This window comes from Microplitis demolitor, chromosome 1, assembly GCF_026212275.2.
Source record: "Microplitis demolitor isolate Queensland-Clemson2020A chromosome 1, iyMicDemo2.1a, whole genome shotgun sequence".
Taxonomy (NCBI): domain Eukaryota; kingdom Metazoa; phylum Arthropoda; class Insecta; order Hymenoptera; family Braconidae; genus Microplitis; species Microplitis demolitor.
The window spans coordinates 934355-952030 of record NC_068545.1 but is presented as its reverse complement, the minus strand read 5'-3'; the positions used below and the strand labels follow the sequence as shown (position 1 = coordinate 952030).

The 17676-nt window shown below is 28.3% G+C and overlaps 2 protein-coding genes across 2 annotated transcripts; both read left to right on the top strand.

Moving 5' to 3' along the window:
- The first annotated feature begins 1477 nt into the window (after positions 1-1477).
- On the top strand, positions 1478-6678 carry LOC103569901 (vesicular glutamate transporter 1). The gene is made up of 9 exons (XM_008547446.1): positions 1478-1551; positions 3204-3339; positions 4335-4567; positions 4649-4962; positions 5092-5266; positions 5359-5651; positions 5716-6096; positions 6163-6372; positions 6451-6678. The coding sequence occupies exons 2-9, from the start codon at positions 3266-3268 to the stop codon at positions 6676-6678; spliced, it is 1908 nt and encodes a 635-aa protein (XP_008545668.1). The 5' UTR covers positions 1478-1551; positions 3204-3265.
- A 5988-nt stretch (positions 6679-12666) lies between these two features.
- On the top strand, positions 12667-16294 carry LOC103569910 (phospholipase A1 member A). Its single transcript, XM_008547458.2, has 7 exons — positions 12667-12838; positions 13368-13479; positions 14088-14236; positions 15127-15381; positions 15483-15674; positions 15751-15919; positions 15983-16294. Exons 1-7 carry the CDS (start codon positions 12778-12780, stop codon positions 16095-16097), a joined length of 1053 nt encoding a protein of 350 aa, XP_008545680.1. The 5' UTR covers positions 12667-12777; the 3' UTR covers positions 16098-16294.
- Positions 16295-17676: the final 1382 nt, after the last annotated feature.

Genomic DNA, 17676 nt, shown 5'->3' with positions numbered 1-17676 from the left:
TTACAAAAGTTACAAAGAAAAAAAAGGAATGACAAGTAGTAGTACTAAAATCTTAAAAATTTGATGCTAAAATAAATTCTATTGCATAAATTTTTATGACAGTAACTATTACCCATAGTGTTGGAAAGTCGAATAGCGTCAATTATTAAAATACAAGCAAGTGTTTAAACATTACGACTCCAATAACCGTTAGTGTGTCCACAGTATAAAGTTTGCGGCACAATAGAGTAAGTATAAATGACCAAAGTAAAATCGAGTTGTGTAATGCACTCAACTAGTAGCAGTAGTAGATAAAGTACTTGTGTGTACAGCCCATGAGTAAGTCGGGTAGGAATGAAATAAAAGATTGTGAGTCGGGAGTAATACAACGGGCCAGTAGCAGCATCTCATCCTCTATCCTCTACTCGTTTTCCCCCAGTTTGCCCGATCGATATTTCCTGGCAACCGCCGAGAGGGTTCTACACTACATCCCGTCTGCTCTCTGCTTTACTCTGTTTGTAACAATACCGAGTTAGCTCCTAACGTCTACCCAAGGATTCCATCCCCCGGCTTCCGGCTTTGCTTTCCTATTCCCTTTATGACTTTTTCCTACAAAAATCAGCTTTACTCTTATTATTTTTTCCCCAAATCATCCAGCCTTCCCTGCCGCCTATTCGTCATAATTCACAGACATGTTACTAAAATGTCGCCTCAGAAATCACTAAATTCATTTTATTCCTCAATCCTAAATTCCCATTTTTCATATTTTGCTTTCATTAATTATTATATTTATATTCCCATACCCAAGTGTCCATGTGCTATTTATCAATTATTTTTATACTGAAAAATATATCTAACATTTATATTTAATTTCTAGCAACGGTGGGAGCTTTCACTAGAATATCAAACACCCACCGAATGCGAATACGCACGCGGCAGTGATACGGGCGTAAAACTCAAGGGGAAAAGTTTATCACTATTCACCATCACATCTTCTCTCTATTTATCTCCGACAATTCACTATATAAGTCTCTTCACTGACAATTCAAACTCCATTATAATTAAATTTGAATTTTTATTAAATTTTTATCAACAACATAATTCAATTTATTGAATTATTTTTTTTAATACCAAAATTTCCCACATAATTTAATGACTAAAAATTTTTGGAAAAAAAGGACATTAATTAAGAAAAAATAATAAATTTGGTCAAAGTGATTTTTCGTATTTATGCGGGGACGTAAACTCGATTGTAGTTTTTGTTGCTATTATGATTATTATTATAATTATAATGACGATGATTATTATTATGACAGGTAAAACCAGGAAAAGCTCCGCCTAGGGTCATTTTGAGAAGGGGTTGTTGTTAATGTTATTGGCCAGTGATATCGATGCGTCGTGAATCTATGGCCAATGGGAGTGATAGATGTAAATGCGCTGGCGCCAGGAGTTCGAGCTTTCCCTTCGGAACCTACGAACTCAACGACGGCGAGGACGACGACGACGTTCTTCGTCGCGATCCCGCGCTTTCGAACCCACTCCGCATTTACTCTCACCTGGACTTAATTATTGGTGAGTCTCATTATCTATAATCGATTTATTAATACATTATTATAATTATTCATCAAATTTGTGATTTTTTTTTTTAAGGTTTTTTTTTTTTTTGAATTTTTTGTTCTTTGATGTTGCAATTTCTTGCAAGTGATCAATAGTTGTGAATATTTAATAGTGATATATATATATATATATATATATATATATATATTTTATGTGAAAGTATTTGCAAGTGATAAAATTGGTGAATTTTTAGTGAAAATTTTGATTTATAAAAAGTGAAAAATAAATTTTGTGAAAATTTATAAAATAATTTTTTTTCTTAAATAAAAAAACGATTTTTTTCATTCAAAGAAAAAAATATATGAATTGCATATTTGGTAGTCTATAAGCGCGTAAGTCATTCGTGACGATCGATAGTGGCTAAAATTTTTCGGGGATGACTTGTCAGAAAAATATCTTAATAACTATTGCCGAGATAATTATTTTATTATCATGTCACTCAATTAATATACTTGATAAATTTAAAAGTCGATATTAAAAAATTTGAGATAGTAAATTACAATTGTAGTTGAAAGTTATGAGCGATAAATATAATGAAGAATCTGATGATGCCCCAGAGACAACAATAAAAAAAAAAAGACATCAAACCATTAATGGCAAACGTTAACGTATTGGTCAATTGCCGTGACAGTCCATTACGATTACTTCCCGCCACCCTTCTCTTATTCACCGTACAAGATTTTACCCTCACTCATTTATCCATAAAAACACGTGCATGTTTTTTTTTTTCCTTTGTACTCTCCATTATCATGTCACGTCATTTTTTTATTTAAATATTTCTATATCTATTTATCTATCCATCTACATATATATATGTATATATATCTAGATCTTCCCATCAAAATTACTATCATTAAAAAGAGTTAAATAATTACATGTTTCTTATCTCTATTATTTCCATTAGAATTTAAAAAAAAATTCCAACTATAAAAAATCCCATCATATTTTTTATTAAAAAATATATACCTATAATAATCAATAAAATTATGATTCGAGTAATTTTGTAAATTATAATTGCGGGGGTTCAATTACAGGCCAATTGAAACTTGAGCAATTTTAATATTTGTAAGGATTCAAATAAATCATAATAATAATAATAAAAATTATTATTATTATTTTTATCAGATAAAATATTTATACAGATAGTAAAATATATAACTGATAAAACGTTTCTTAAATCCTCGGATCGGGGAAAATATATCAGTTAAATCTCAAGTACTCTCTTTTCACTCCTTTCGTTCCTTAGCATTTTTTTTTTTCTATTCTCAAGAGACGATCCCTCGAAAGCACTGGGGATTAGAAGGGTAGATGGGCAACTACTCTAAATAAACATCCCTACTATAAAATTCAACCCCTGTGGATTTGCTGTACTCACTTGTCGACGTAACGCATTTACTACTTGTATTTTATAACTTTTATATTTTACGTAACCAGGGTCCATTTATTCTATTTAGCAGACATATATAATATATTTATAAATGATTAAAATTTGGTCATTATTAATTTTGTTGTATGAAATGTATAACTGAGTGCAAATTATGAAATTGATGTTTTAGAAAATGAAAAAAATAATTAATTAAATTACTACTGGTTTTTTTTGCCACTAGGGGCTGCAAAAAAACAATACCAACATAAATATTAATCCAAGAGCAACCCCAATAATTTAAAGATGTCCGGAATCGCGGCAGCGGGTCTCGGAGCCCTCGCGACAATTAAATCCAGGGTTGATGGGAAACTTGCTGAGTAAGTTATTATTATTACTGTACAGAAAAAAAAGGATTTTTTTATACAAGAAATTTTTCTAGTCCATAAAAATTTATGTATTTTTTTTTTATCCAAAATTGTTCTTTCAAGAAATTTTTTTTTTTTTTTTAAATCAGATTACTTTTTTATATATTAATTTTAATAAAGTGATATATGTGATTTTATACTAGGGATTTATGTGAAATCGGCTTAGAATTTTTATGTCAAGGTTTCAAATTTTTCAATCGAGCCAATTTTTCATTTTAGATAAAGATGTTATTTTTTTTTTATGATACGTTTTTATGATTACAATTTTTGAATTGTTTTAGAAATGATAAATTATAAAAAAAAAAATATTTAAAAAAATTGCACTTATAGCTTTTTTAATTGTCTACATGTGCATTTTTTTAGTTTTTTAAATTTTGCAATTGGTTTGCTGAAAAATAAAATCAGAAAATTTATAATTGTCTACAAACTTCAATGTTTGGTTTATTTTAAAAAAATAATTTATTTATTGTTTAAAATATTTTATAAATTAATCAATTAAATTTTAAATATCGTTATGGCATCTCCTGAGTTTCCTAACATTAAAAGCCACTTACTTCTAAATATATTTCACAAAATAGATTGTGTACTTAATTTAATTTTGATAAAACAGTCTCGATAGACAGCAAATTATATTAATTTCCCTACAAAGATGCCTTTAAAAAATTTTTATTTTTCATCGATTTCCGAACGCTCGTACATCGGAACTGAAAATTTCCATTTTCTAAATTTAAATTTTTAAAAAGTTTCGTCATTAATTTTGTAAAAATAATTTATTAATTATCCAGTAATTAATTATTTTTAAAATTTAAATTGTGCCGCGATTATTTTAGGATTTAAAAAAAAAATTTGTATTGTCACGAGACAAAAGTCGTATAAAATGAGTACGATGAGACGGCGGTTTATTGTTTAGTAGTAAATGAATTTAATTGATTTAAATAAAAATGTAGAATGCGTATCGAGAGAAGAAACCAGCGTGGATATGAAGAGTTTGCGATGCCAAACAATGAAAGTGCTAAAGACAACATGGGATTCGAACGAGACAAAGATTTACATCCCCGTGGGTCCTTCGACTCGCTGCCAGAACCCGAGAGACCGCCCTTACGTCACATCGACACTTATTGTATGCCCGAGTGTCCTTGTTTGTCCAAGAGGTACACGATCGCCACCCTCGCATGCTTAGGTACCCACTTTACTAATTTATTTCTAATTTCAAAAATTTATTATTCCATAAATAATGATCTTTTAAAATTAATCTCTTCAGGTTTCGTTATTTCTTTCGGTATGAGGTGTAATATGAGCATGGCTAAATTAATAATGAAGAACGACACAAACAGTGAAGGGCAAGCGAAGTTTAATTGGACCACCGGCACCGAGGGTTTGTTGGATTCCTCATTTTTTTGGGGATACCTGGTGACTCAAGTGCCCGGTGGTTTTTTGGCCTCGCTTTATCCTGCAAACAGGATATTCGGAATGGCTATTGCTGCGTCGTCATTTTTAAATCTTCTAGTACCTGGTGCTTTATCTCTTCATGCTGCTGCTGATATGTGTGTCCAAATATGCAAAGGACTTGTCGAGGTAATTTTTATGTGAATATTAAAACCGAATCAGAGTAAATGCGGATTTAAATAAAATCCAGATCACTCCTGATTTTTGACATTAGGCCTGTGATAAAAATTTAATCTCTCTAATATATTTATTAATTAGGGAGTAACTTATCCAGCTTGTCACGGTATATGGAAATACTGGGCACCGCCATTAGAGAGATCAAGACTAGCAACTCTCGCTTTTTGTGGTTCATACGCCGCAGTTGTTATCGGAATGCCACTTTCTGCTTTACTGAGCAATGCATTCGGCTGGCAAGCGTCTTTTTACTTTTACGGTAACTGTCCACACATTCATTTTTTAAAAATTAACCAATGCAACCCAGCCAATCAATACCGAAAAAATCACTTGAGCTGATTATTTTTCTAGGCGTCTGCGGATTAATTTGGTGGTGCTTCTGGCTCTGGTTGGGATTTGAACGCCCATCGAAGCACCCTTGCATTTCAGCCCAAGAATTGCGTTACATAGAAGACTCATTGGGTCAAGCAGTAAACACGCAGCCGATTCCCACCTTCTCGTCAACCCCTTGGCGTAAATTTTTCACATCGATGCCAGTCTACGCAATAATTGTCGCTAATTTTTGTCGTTCGTGGAACTTTTATTTGCTGGTCCTGTTCCAGGCTCGATTTATGCACGAGTCATTTGATATGCCTTTGGTTGAGGTAATTAATAAATTTGCTCGGTAATTAATTAAGAATAATATTACTTATTTGAATTTGATAACAGACTGGAGTCATTGGGTCGTTGCCTCATTTGTTGATGACAATAATCGTACCATGCGGTGGATTGCTTGCGGATCACTTACGTAAAACGGGGATGATGACGACTACCAATGTGAGAAAATTGTTCAATTGCGGAGGTTTCGGTATGGAGGCATTGTTTTTCCTGGTTGTTGCCAATGCGACTACTCACAGAAATGGCGCAGGTGCGACTGTAGCTCTGGCTATTGGAGTCGCTTGCAGCGGGTTCGCTATTTCTGGGTTCAATGTCAATCACCTTGACATCGCGCCACGGTACGCCAGTATTTTGATGGGAATGTCTAATGGCATTGGAACGATTGCTGGGCTACTTGTTCCCTTTTTCGTTGATACTGTCACCAGAAATAAGGTACTTTATATCTTTTTAATCCAAGGGTCTGCTAGTAATGATAAATAATTATTTTTTAAATTAAAGGACGCAGAAAGTTGGAGAAATGTCTTCATAATGGCGGCATGCGTACACTTTTTCGGAGTAACATTCTATGGAATTTTCTGTTCCGGTGAATTACAACCGTGGGCTGACCCAGCACTAGACGAGCAAGGCAGTTGGAATCCATTAGATGATCTCGGGCAAAATAAACCACCGATACCGCCACCGCCCAAAGTTATGCAATCAGAATTCATCGTAAGTTATCATTCGTCGGTTTATTTATATAATCCATCAGCTAATTAATTAATTAATTAATTTATTTATTTGTTATAGAAACAACCATCGATTGATGCTAATGCGGGCTGGAATGATAATGAACAAACTGAAGCAAGTATGCATAGTAGCCAACCGGTAATAAATTACGGGTCAACGACAAATAATTCAAATCCTTTTCATTCGTCCAATCCATTCGCCAGCAATCTACAGGAGAGCCAAGTTCAGCCACCGACGGTCGACGATTACTCCCATGATGTCATGCAGCATCACCAGCAATGGGATTAAATTTATGACAAGTATTTTTTTTTTTTTTAATTTAATTATCACTTCGTCGACCAGGTGCGTACATTTTTTATTTTTTCCCGCTGATAATTTGAGTCTCTAAATTATCACAGTAATTTTGAGTTTGATTTTTTTTTTTTTTTTTTAATGAAAAAAAGATTATTTGAGTTATTGAGACTTAAATAAATATATGAAAGTCAAAAAAATATATTTAAGAAAAAGAAAACAATGAAAGTATAAAAATAAAATTTATATATTATTTTAAAAATATTAAATAAATATATTTATATTTCCTCTTGGAAAAAAAATAAACAATACCTAAGAGGACAGATGATAGTGCTACAAGCCAACGAAGAAAGTATTTAAAAAAAATATTGAAAGTATTTTTTATAAAAAAAAAAAAATGGCGTAAATAAAAATAAATAGAATTTTTTGAATAACCAGGAATTGATTGGAATTTAAATTTACACAAAAAAAAATTTCTTGAGGAAGAAATTATTTTTTTTCTGTGTACAATAAAAAAAAAAATATTGATAATTAAATTAACTGACAATAATTAAAAAAAATTGAAAATTTATTTACTGGAATTGAGTAATAAAAATAATAATTATAAATTATAAAATAAATGCACTTGTTTTTAATCGCACGTCTGACTGACAGCACATTTGATATATAAATATTTTATTTATTTAATAGAAAATTTACAATAAAAATAAATAAAATAAAAATGACAATACGATAATTAATAAAATAAACCGATGGATTATACACGATTTGTGGAGACAATAATGGAGAGACAAAAAAGAGCACAATTGGCTGATACTTTTAGGTATTAATTAATTTATTTTATTAAGTAGCAATAAATTAATTGATATACGTACTAATATTTTTGAGGAAGTATCAAACATTGAAAATTAACTTTTTTTTTTATAAATAAGAAATATATGAATTTTTTGAAACATTTTCATAAAGATATTTATAAATATTTAAAAATATGAAAGTAATTGAAAGTACATTAACGATGAAAGTCTTAGCAAGTGATTAATTAATTAATTAATTAATAAATATTATTTATATAATTTGTATAATAAATATATATATATATATAATTATCTATTATGTATGAGGTGTAACTATTTTACTGGCTTTTTTGATTTCACAGTAGACATTTATTAGAAATTCGTGCCCTGAATAAAGCCGGAAGTTCACTGTCGCATATTTTGCACTGTAAAAAATCGAGAGTTAATTCGAAGTGATTACGGCTTTTATTTAAATCAGAATTTACTTCATCACTCAGAATTCCGGAGTCAAAAATCCGGAGTTCAAGTAAATAAAATGCCTACTGTACGATAAAAAAAACTGGAAATAGTGACAAGACATTAAAAATTTAATTTAATCAAAATAATTAATCAAAACAAAGTATAAAGTAGTGCTATAATTTTTTTTTTTAAGTTCTGGAATTATGTGGAGGAAATATTTCCATAAAATTTGTTTTTAATTAAAAAAAAAAAATTATTTAAAATTATTGCAATATTATATAATTATTAATTAATTAAATTGTATGAATAATAAATACAATTTACGAATTCTTAAACATAAAAAAAAATTAATTTGATAAAAACGAAACTCATCGTGAGAAATTAGTCAATTTACGCGAGACCTTTTTAAAGCGAGTAATAAAACATTTAAATAATTTAAAATATATAAATATTCATATACATGCGTTATAATAAATGATATTGTCGATTATTGATTATAATTATAAAAATATATATATCTAAATATAAACATATATCCCTCGATGGGTTGATAGTGATCGAGTGCGTTGTACGCGGATCGGTTGTATGAAAATTATGGCAATATCTATATGAATATAATTAACGGACACGTAATTAAAAAAATTAATTATTGAAATGTTGATGCTTGAAAAAAATATAATGGTAAATAATAATGATGGGTAACGAGAGATGTTAATATAAAAATTTATAGATAAATACCATCATAAAATTTTAATGATAGTCATAATTAATTATACATTGATAGCTCCCTATATTTATTAATTTACGACGTTAACGAAAATTAATTTTTTTGGTTGTAGCAATAATTTACTGTTATTCATTTTAACAATACTATAATGCTTCATTATTTATTTATTGTTAGAGATAAAAATTTTATATTTAGAAAAAAAGCCAAATTATTTATTAATATATATACATATATTATTATTCGAATGGTAGGTTATGTTCTTTTATCGAAAGCAATATGTACAAATTTTTTTTTACTGTAAAATTAAAAATTTATTTGCATTCATATAAATATCAAAAATTAAATATATCATTTTATTATAAAATATATTTATATATATCAGTCATTGAGTAGAATTTTTTCCTTTTTGTATTTTACGCCGCGTTTTTTTTTTTTTTTTATAAATAATTAAAATAAAAAATTGTTCCCTCCATATTCTGGAGTTAAATTTAAATCCGCGAAGCCCAACACCTTATATTACACCCTTTTTTTTAACTGTGTATGGAAATTAATATAATATCGGGTAAAACCTATAATTTTTCATATTCACATTTTTCATTTACTAGGTTACGATGCGCAGAAGCTCGCGCGCATCTTATCTATACTTATATGCTGATTAACCAATAAGATGTTCAAAAATGAATCTTTGACATATATTATACATGAAAACGTCTTCAATGTCGACATTTTAGGCACTTGAAATAAATTTATTAATTTTCAATAAATACGTATTGCTTTTGATAAAAAAAAAATAATAAATAAATATATTAGTGTCTGAAGTGAAAAATGAATAAAATAGACTATATTAAATAACTATTAATAATAAAGGAAAATTCTCCAAATGTCAATGATAAAAATTAAAGAAAAGAATAAAATAAAAAAAAATATTTATCTGATCGGCAAAAGGAAACTGTAGAAAAAATATATACATATTTATATAAATAATAAATAAAATTATCATTAGATTGGAGGTAGTATCGGGCCTAATAGTGTTGAGATGTGTTGAGTTGATAGTCGATCCCTGATCTCCAAACAAAATATATCTTTAAATATATATTTAATTCCAATAAATAAATAAATAAATAAAAATAAATATTATAAGAATACTGATAATGGTAATAAATAAATAATAATGATAATAAGCTAAGTGCTGATGCTGTCGAACAATAATTCTGATATATTTATATATATATTAAGAAAAAATAATAATTTTATGACAATAAAATATACTCGTGTGTAAAGTGCCGAAATTTTTTTTTTATTATTACTATTGTTTATTATTAATAACAATAATAATAGTAATAATAATAATTATAATAATAATAATAATAGTAATAAAAAATAGTTGTTATGAATTTTTTTAGTCTGTTGCTTTTTTTTAGAAAAATAAAATGGTTTTATTAATTAATTGTTTGCAATTGCGTGAATGAAAAAAATATATGTAATTTTTTTTTGTACATAAATGGTAATTATTTATTAAATATTCAAATATCGTACCTCTGTATTAGACAATAGATCAAAAATATTTAATTGAATTTTTTTGGCCATTAATTGAAATATTCTTTTTATGGGGTTTGAATGTAATTTAATTGTGGGTGTACTCGATTAATTACTACTATAAATCATATCTCGAAACAATAAAAATTTTTTTTTTGCTTGATTTTATTGTATATATTCTAATTATATATTAATTTATTTATTAAATTAATAATTAATATAAATAGATAATAAATTAATTGATACGAATTTTATCGATATATTTAATATAAAGTGTATCAATTATATCGACAATAAAAATGTTTAATGAAATAAATAAATTTTGAAAAATATATATGAAAGTAATAATTTATAAGGACAATAATTTAAAAAATTTTTATTTAATGAAACATTGAGGTTTTTTTTTTTTTTTTTAAATTACCGGTAGTGTATAAAATTAAAAATTATGTTCAGTAAAACCAGAGTATGAAAAAAATTAGGTCTTGCGTATAAATAAAACATATAGTAAATGTTATTATAAATGTATAATAAGCTTTCAAGTGTGACATTAACAGTAGATCCACAAATTTTGCTTGATATAAAAAATAAAAATCCAAAATGACTTAGCGACTTCTTCTTGCCTTCAATACTGCGAATATATAAATCTAAAAAAAGATGCTGATCGACAATAAAAACGATTATTTATAGTCTATCGATGTCAAGAGTAGCGAGATTTATTAATTAAATAATAATATTGATGATTGAAGTACGCAAATTAACAGTTAAAAAACGTTAATGGATAATTAAATAAACTAATAAATAATTGTTAATCGCCAAAAATATACTGGTCTGGTTTGTTAATTATTACATCATATAATTATGTAAAATATGTATGTACATTGTAACCTGTATTATTTAATAATACCGTAAAAACAATAATTACTTGAGAAATAAAGTGTAAGAAAAATCTTTTAAAAAAATTTTTTATTCTGCCTTTAATATTTTTCTGTTTTTATTTTCGAAATATTTTTTTCGATAACAGAAAAAAAATGAATGAGTTGATGAAAGAAATGAGAAATTTATCTTGTCACGGAAAATTTTCAGAATTCGGATTTTCCGGAATCAACGAACTGGGAGTTTTGAAAAATCGAATTCAAATTTCTGCAAACAGAAAATTAATCTAATGAGAGCTGAAAACCACAATGTGTTTGAACGTGTACTTGGCGCGAGACACTACCGTGTCTCCTGATTTTTAACTGACTTGAAAAATTTTTCCGGCTGTCAAATTAATTTGAGACTTTTATTTTTTATCAAATTCAAAAAATCGACCATCGCATTAATTCGACCCGAAAAAATACTTTTCCTTCTCTCTTTTATCTAAAATTTTTTTTACTACTCCTCTACTACACAACTTTAAGTGTTACATAAAATAATTCTTATCCAATCACATTTTCGGTTCCAAAAAATTATATTTAAATATCCAGTCCGGAAAATCTGAATTTTGAATAAATTTTTTTCCATTTGCCCTTTTATCTTACCATCTTACCCCACTTATATATTTTCCCGCCTTTTAAGAGTCAAAAAAAAAAGTCACTGAAAATTTTCGAGCCAAAACTTCTCAATAATTTCTTTTTCAAACCGAAATTTCCAAAAAAATCTATTAAACTTTTCTTTCTGATACTATTGAAATAAAATTAATGATACTCTTCTCATACATTCATTAAAAAAAAAACCATGCAATGTTCCACATGACATAATGGAATTCAATTGAAATCTAACGTAAGAATTTATTATATTTTACCCATATAATTAAGTGAAATATTTTTGTCGCAATTTTCATTAACTTTCGACATTAATAACCACCATGTTCACTTATTCATTACAAATACCATATTCCCCTTAGTATTTAAATGCATTTTTTAATTACATTCCATGACAATTCATCCGCTTACTTTCCACTTTATTCTAACGTCATTATGATTATTGTCCTCGTGCGTGATGTTAAATTAATTTAATAATTTTTTTGCATCACATTTAAATTTTATGTAATAAAACAGACTTCTTAATAAAAGTTCCCACAGAATTGCATTAAATGTAAACAATAAAATTACATTAATAATTAATAATTAAATAACAAAAAAAAAAAAAATGAAGCGCAACGTTTCTCATAATTTAAAATAAAAATCTTGCGATTGTTTATTTGTCTTGCAAAAATTAAAACTGACAATTACATACCGTAAAATGTCATTACGGGGATTAAAAACCTGTATATAAATGAAAAAAATTATTTTTCCTTATCAGTTTATTTTAATATTCATTTATTTACGGTAATAACAAACTTATCATTATAAATACCGCGGGTTTGAACTGCGCATGCGTTTAAGACCTGGACCGCGAATAGGGGAAATGCCGGGACTCCCATCATATTGTAGATATACATATATATATATTATACTTTCTAAATTCTAGTGGATCCCTGATGAGTATACATTTAACAGCGCGACATCAAACGTTTAAGATTCACGTCCAAAAAATATATTATTTTCATCGGTGATACTAGACACGTCCGATGTTATATCACATACGCCGGGAGTGCCGGACATGGCGGTCAGTTTTAATGTGCATCTTATTTTTTTAATATTTTTTATTTTTTATCAAACACGTAAGTTTTTTTTTTAATTAATTACAAAATTTAATTTTGATTTTTTTTTTATTTACTAATTTTTATATATTTTTTTTTTTGAATATTCAAATAAACCGGCGGGTTTAATTATTTGAATTCAAAAATTGAATAAAAGAAATTTTTTTTTTTTTAATGAAGTTTTATACAAAAAAAATTAATTGCTATTATGATGGATTATAAAATAAATAAAACAAAGTTCAATATTATGAAATAATTAATTAATAAATTCAATGGAAGACTGACATCAATTCGCGCGACCTTTGCCTCATTCGCGATAATCCTTTCTCAGTTTTTTTTTTGGTCTTCGTGTGAAGTAAAATCAATGACTTCATCATCTAGGATCAATACTACAGCCAAGGACTAGCCAAGAATACACATAAAAGTCCTTTATGAATCATTATATTCAAATTAACTTTTTTCCCGCCTTTTTTATTTATTTAAAAAAAATTCATATTAATTATATTTATTATACATAATAATTATTTAGTATGCAAATGATATTTTTCAGTATATGTACAAGGACAAAATAAAACATTGAAGGACCTTTTCAATAGTACTTCATGTGCGAAGCCTCCGTACACGTGCCCCCATCCACAAATTGAATTTTATTTGTACACGAGGTAATTTCGTTATTTATATTTATGATTATACAACAATAATAATAATAAATTGCATAAATATTTGCTAATAATAATTTATTACATTAAGTATTTAAATAAACGATTGTAAATAAAAATAAAAAAAATTTTCTTTTTTTTTTTAAATAAATAAAGAAAACTTTTAATTTCAAGATCACGACCAACGTATGTCAAATTGAAAGTGACCTAAATACTGATGCTACTCACCTTTCTCCGACAATTTTATATATGTACATAAATATATATATATATATATCATTATCTAAATAAGTACTTGACTTGCTCTCACTGTCTTACCTTGCGTCATAAGTGAATCCTTTTTATAAATAATAAAAATTTGAATAATATAAAAAGACCCATTAATTTTTTTTTCAAACTTGACAGCAAAATATCTATTTTATTGGCATATTTTTTTGCTGTAATAAATTATGAAGGGAAAGTTTGATAAATATATGTATATACATATGTATAAGTATATGTTTGCTTCATTTATTTATCCACTTTTATTATTATTTTTGTTAACGTTCGGTAGCTTATGTAAATTAAGAACATGTTTTTTTTTTACTGTTATATTCATATTTATTTTATAGAACTACTCAAAAAAATCCAGTTCTCCTTGACGTTCTAAATCGGCGATCGTTGGATTACACGAGTTTCGACCGGTCGCATCCGACGAAAGTAATTATTCACGGATTTGGAGGCGGAAGAAATTTAGCACCGAGTACTGATCTGAGGAATGGTAATTACGATTATGATAATTTTATTTTAAATTATTTAATGATAGAGATAATAGTAGAATTGATGAAATTTATAGATAGTTATTATTATTATTATTATTATTATTATTTTAAATTAATAAGGCAATACCGGAAACTGTGTGAAAGGAGAATGAACGAGAAAAGGTTGTCGACCGGTTGAATCAATAAGTGAGAGTACTTACGATGAATTGCAAAAAAATATTTAACTTTATTTGAGAAATACATATACATATATGTGCATAATTAAGTATATTGACAAATGTCTATAAGGTGTAATTATCTAATTGATTAGACGCATGAATAAGTTGCTATTAATCAGGTTTATTGGCCAATTAATTTTTTCAACATCTAAAGAATTCATAAATTTTATATCTAATAAATATTCATTAGATAATTGGATCTGACGAATTTTTTTTTTATTTTACTAATGTATCAAAAATTTCAGCTCTTATTCATCTAATAATTATAAGATCTAATTATTAGATTGATTAATTAAATCAAAAAATTTTAATTAGATCTGAATCCAATTTATTCTTGATTTTCTTAATTTTTAATAAAAACTAATTATGAAAAAGTTTAGATCCATTAATTAGATCTACATAACTTTTAATTTAGATCCAATTATTTTTTGTTAACCCAGCTCTAATTATACATTCTTTTGATCTAATAATTTATTTTTCAATCCAATTAAAAATTTCATTGAACAACAGTTCAGATCCAATGAAAAAAATTTTCATCCAATTATTTTCCAATACTCTCCAATTAATTGTAAAAAAATATTTTACAATTTTTACTCGTATTTAAATACAATAAAAAAATCCATAATCAGCTGATAAAAATCAAATTAGATCTAATAACGATATATTTGTAGCGTATTTCAAACGCGGGGATTACAACATAATAATCGTCGACTACGGTTCATTGGTACGTGAGCCATGTCTCTCGCAAATGCAGTGGGGACCGGATTTCTGTTCACAATGTATTGCTCAGTTAGTGAGATACTTGAGGGATCACCCGCGTGGGATATCAGTCGAGAGTATCCACGTGCTGGGATACAGCGTTGGTGCTCATATAGCCGGGCTGATAGCCAATCACTTGCCCGATGACAAGTTGGGACGTATTACTGGTAATAAACCATCTCTCAATCCACTCACTGCCCGCTAAATTCCCAGCTATCAACTTAAAACCTCACAAGTTCACGTTGACGAATTTAGAAACGTCTTTCAGGTCTCGATCCCACGATATTTTTTTACATGAACGGAAACCGTTCTCGGGATCTGGACGAGTCCGATGCCCTATTTGTCGACATCATCCACACGGGAGCTGGGATTTTGGGACAGTGGGGACCAAACGGGCACGCGGATTTTTATGTAAATGGTGGTTCGAGTCAGCCTGGGTGTGCAACTGCTTCCATTTTACGTAACTGTCTTATTTTTGCTTTACTCAATATTTAGAAAAAAATATAAATTTTTCACCAAATAATATTTTACCCCAGAAACTCTAGCGTGCGATCACACAAAAGTGACTCCATATTACATCGAGTCAATAACAACAAAGGCAGGATTCTGGGCAGCGCCATGTGCAAATTTGTTTTCGTATCTAACGGGATGGTGCAGCCCAAAGGACGAAGAGTGGGTACTGATGGGCGAGGATACGCCACCCACGTAAGTTTTTTTATTTTTTTTTTTCAATTACATATTAGCAATAAGACAATAAAAAAATTCCAGCGCACGAGGAGTTTACTATCTGTCAACAAACGCACACAAACCGTACGCCCGAGGACATCCAGGAAAAAGGCAACTCCCGAAAAATCGGAAGCAATCGTCCTACCGCCAGTATTAAGTCTGCTTAAGCAATTAATCAACATTATTATAGAATAAGTTATTATATTAATAATTAATTTTCAATTTATTTATGATTATTATTTTATTTTTTAACTAGGGTTACTTTTTTATACTGTAATTTCTTAGTACTAATAGTACTAGTATTTTGTAGTGTACTATAAATCATTTTTTTTATTAAAGTATATCATCAACTTAATTAAAAAAATTGAAATGTCATTTTTTTCAAAACAAAACATTTGTTTATTTTTATTCTAATGTCATAAAATAAATCACAATTAATTTATGTTTATCATTGCTATAAATGAAGGAATGGTACAATTTATTTCATTTAATAATTAACATAATTAGTGGAAATATTTCAAGTCGGAATTGTGATAACACATCTAAATTAGAAATCAAGCAAAGATAATAAATTATCATTAAGAATAAATGTTTGATCAGAACTATGGACGTTTTTTAGTCGACTACATATGAATACTTGATAAATTTTAAATGACAGTAACATTTTCCTTTACGATTCGTTTTCTGTTTTTTCTACGATTTTTATTTTCATTAATTAATTTCTTATGATTTTTTTTATCAATAATTTTTTTATTTCGTGCGAAATTATATTTTTCGAGAATGAAGCAAAAAGTAGCAGCTGAGAGCCCGAAAATCAAGAAGTAGAAAATGAATAATAATGATTCTAGATCAATAGGCCGAAACTCAGGATCGAGCTGCGGATAAAATAGAGAAGATTCAAGATGAGCAGTTAAATTATTATTTATTTTTTGTAGAATTCCAGTGGTCTCTAATCTCAGGAGAACGTTGTCGAATTTTTGTTTGAGAGGCCAATCATGACGAGTAATAAATATATAATAAGTATTTCGTAAAAAATTCGGAGACAAATAGAATTTTCGGAGTTGGTCTTTTGATAAGTGCAACTTATCGAGATGTAACATAAAAGCCAAATAATTACTGATACACACACTTGACTTTTCATTTAAAACCGCGTTTATACATTTCGAAAATGAAGTAGACATTGATTTTGATTTAAGAATTTTGTAATCCGGAATGAAAAGTTCACTGGATCGAGTGACATAAATTTTTTCATAAAAACTGCTCCTTAAATCGACCAGGGACCTGGCATTGTCTCTTAATTCAGGTCTTGTGAGAAATTTCGATAGGTTCCCTTGAAAAGTCGCTTGAAGTATCAGAAAGTAAAGAAATATCACGAAAAAAAATATGCGGAGTGCTAAAGTATCAATTTTCGTGTAAAGGGAAGTGCAAGTCCAGAGCCGAAGAATTTCAAAGACCGCGAATGAAAAACCTCGCTGTCTATTTACGTACCAGACAACGAAATAGGTAATTGTTGAAATGATAATTGTTGCCGCGATCATCAATGGCCCGTAAAATTGATACATTTTCTCTAAAGGTGTTTTGAAACCGCGATTACGAGAAAAAATAGTGAATCCAGAATAATTTATTTGATAAGTTCCCGGAAAACCTAATAAGTAAAGTTGAGTACCTGAGCATAAAGCGACGTCGGATGTTTTTTTTTCTAAGAGAATATAAACCCCGTACAATTTTGAAGTTGA

What these genes read in the sequence shown, in the direction of transcription:
- LOC103569901 (XM_008547446.1), top strand. Translation starts at nt 3,266, where the DNA reads ATGTCCGGAATCGCGGCAGCGGGTCTCGGAGCCCTCGCGACAATTAAA. An exon ending in TTGATATGCCTTTGGTTGAG is followed by an intron (nt 5,652 to 5,715) that starts GTAATTAATAAA and finishes ATTTGATAACAG; the next exon opens with ACTGGAGTCATTGGGTCGTT. An exon ending in ATACTGTCACCAGAAATAAG is followed by an intron (nt 6,097 to 6,162) that starts GTACTTTATATC and finishes TTTAAATTAAAG; the next exon opens with GACGCAGAAAGTTGGAGAAA.
- LOC103569910 (XM_008547458.2), top strand. Translation starts at nt 12,778, where the DNA reads ATGGCGGTCAGTTTTAATGTGCATCTTATTTTTTTAATATTTTTTATT. An exon ending in TGCAACTGCTTCCATTTTAC is followed by an intron (nt 15,675 to 15,750) that starts GTAACTGTCTTA and finishes ATTTTACCCCAG; the next exon opens with AAACTCTAGCGTGCGATCAC. An exon ending in GGCGAGGATACGCCACCCAC is followed by an intron (nt 15,920 to 15,982) that starts GTAAGTTTTTTT and finishes AAAAAATTCCAG; the next exon opens with CGCACGAGGAGTTTACTATC.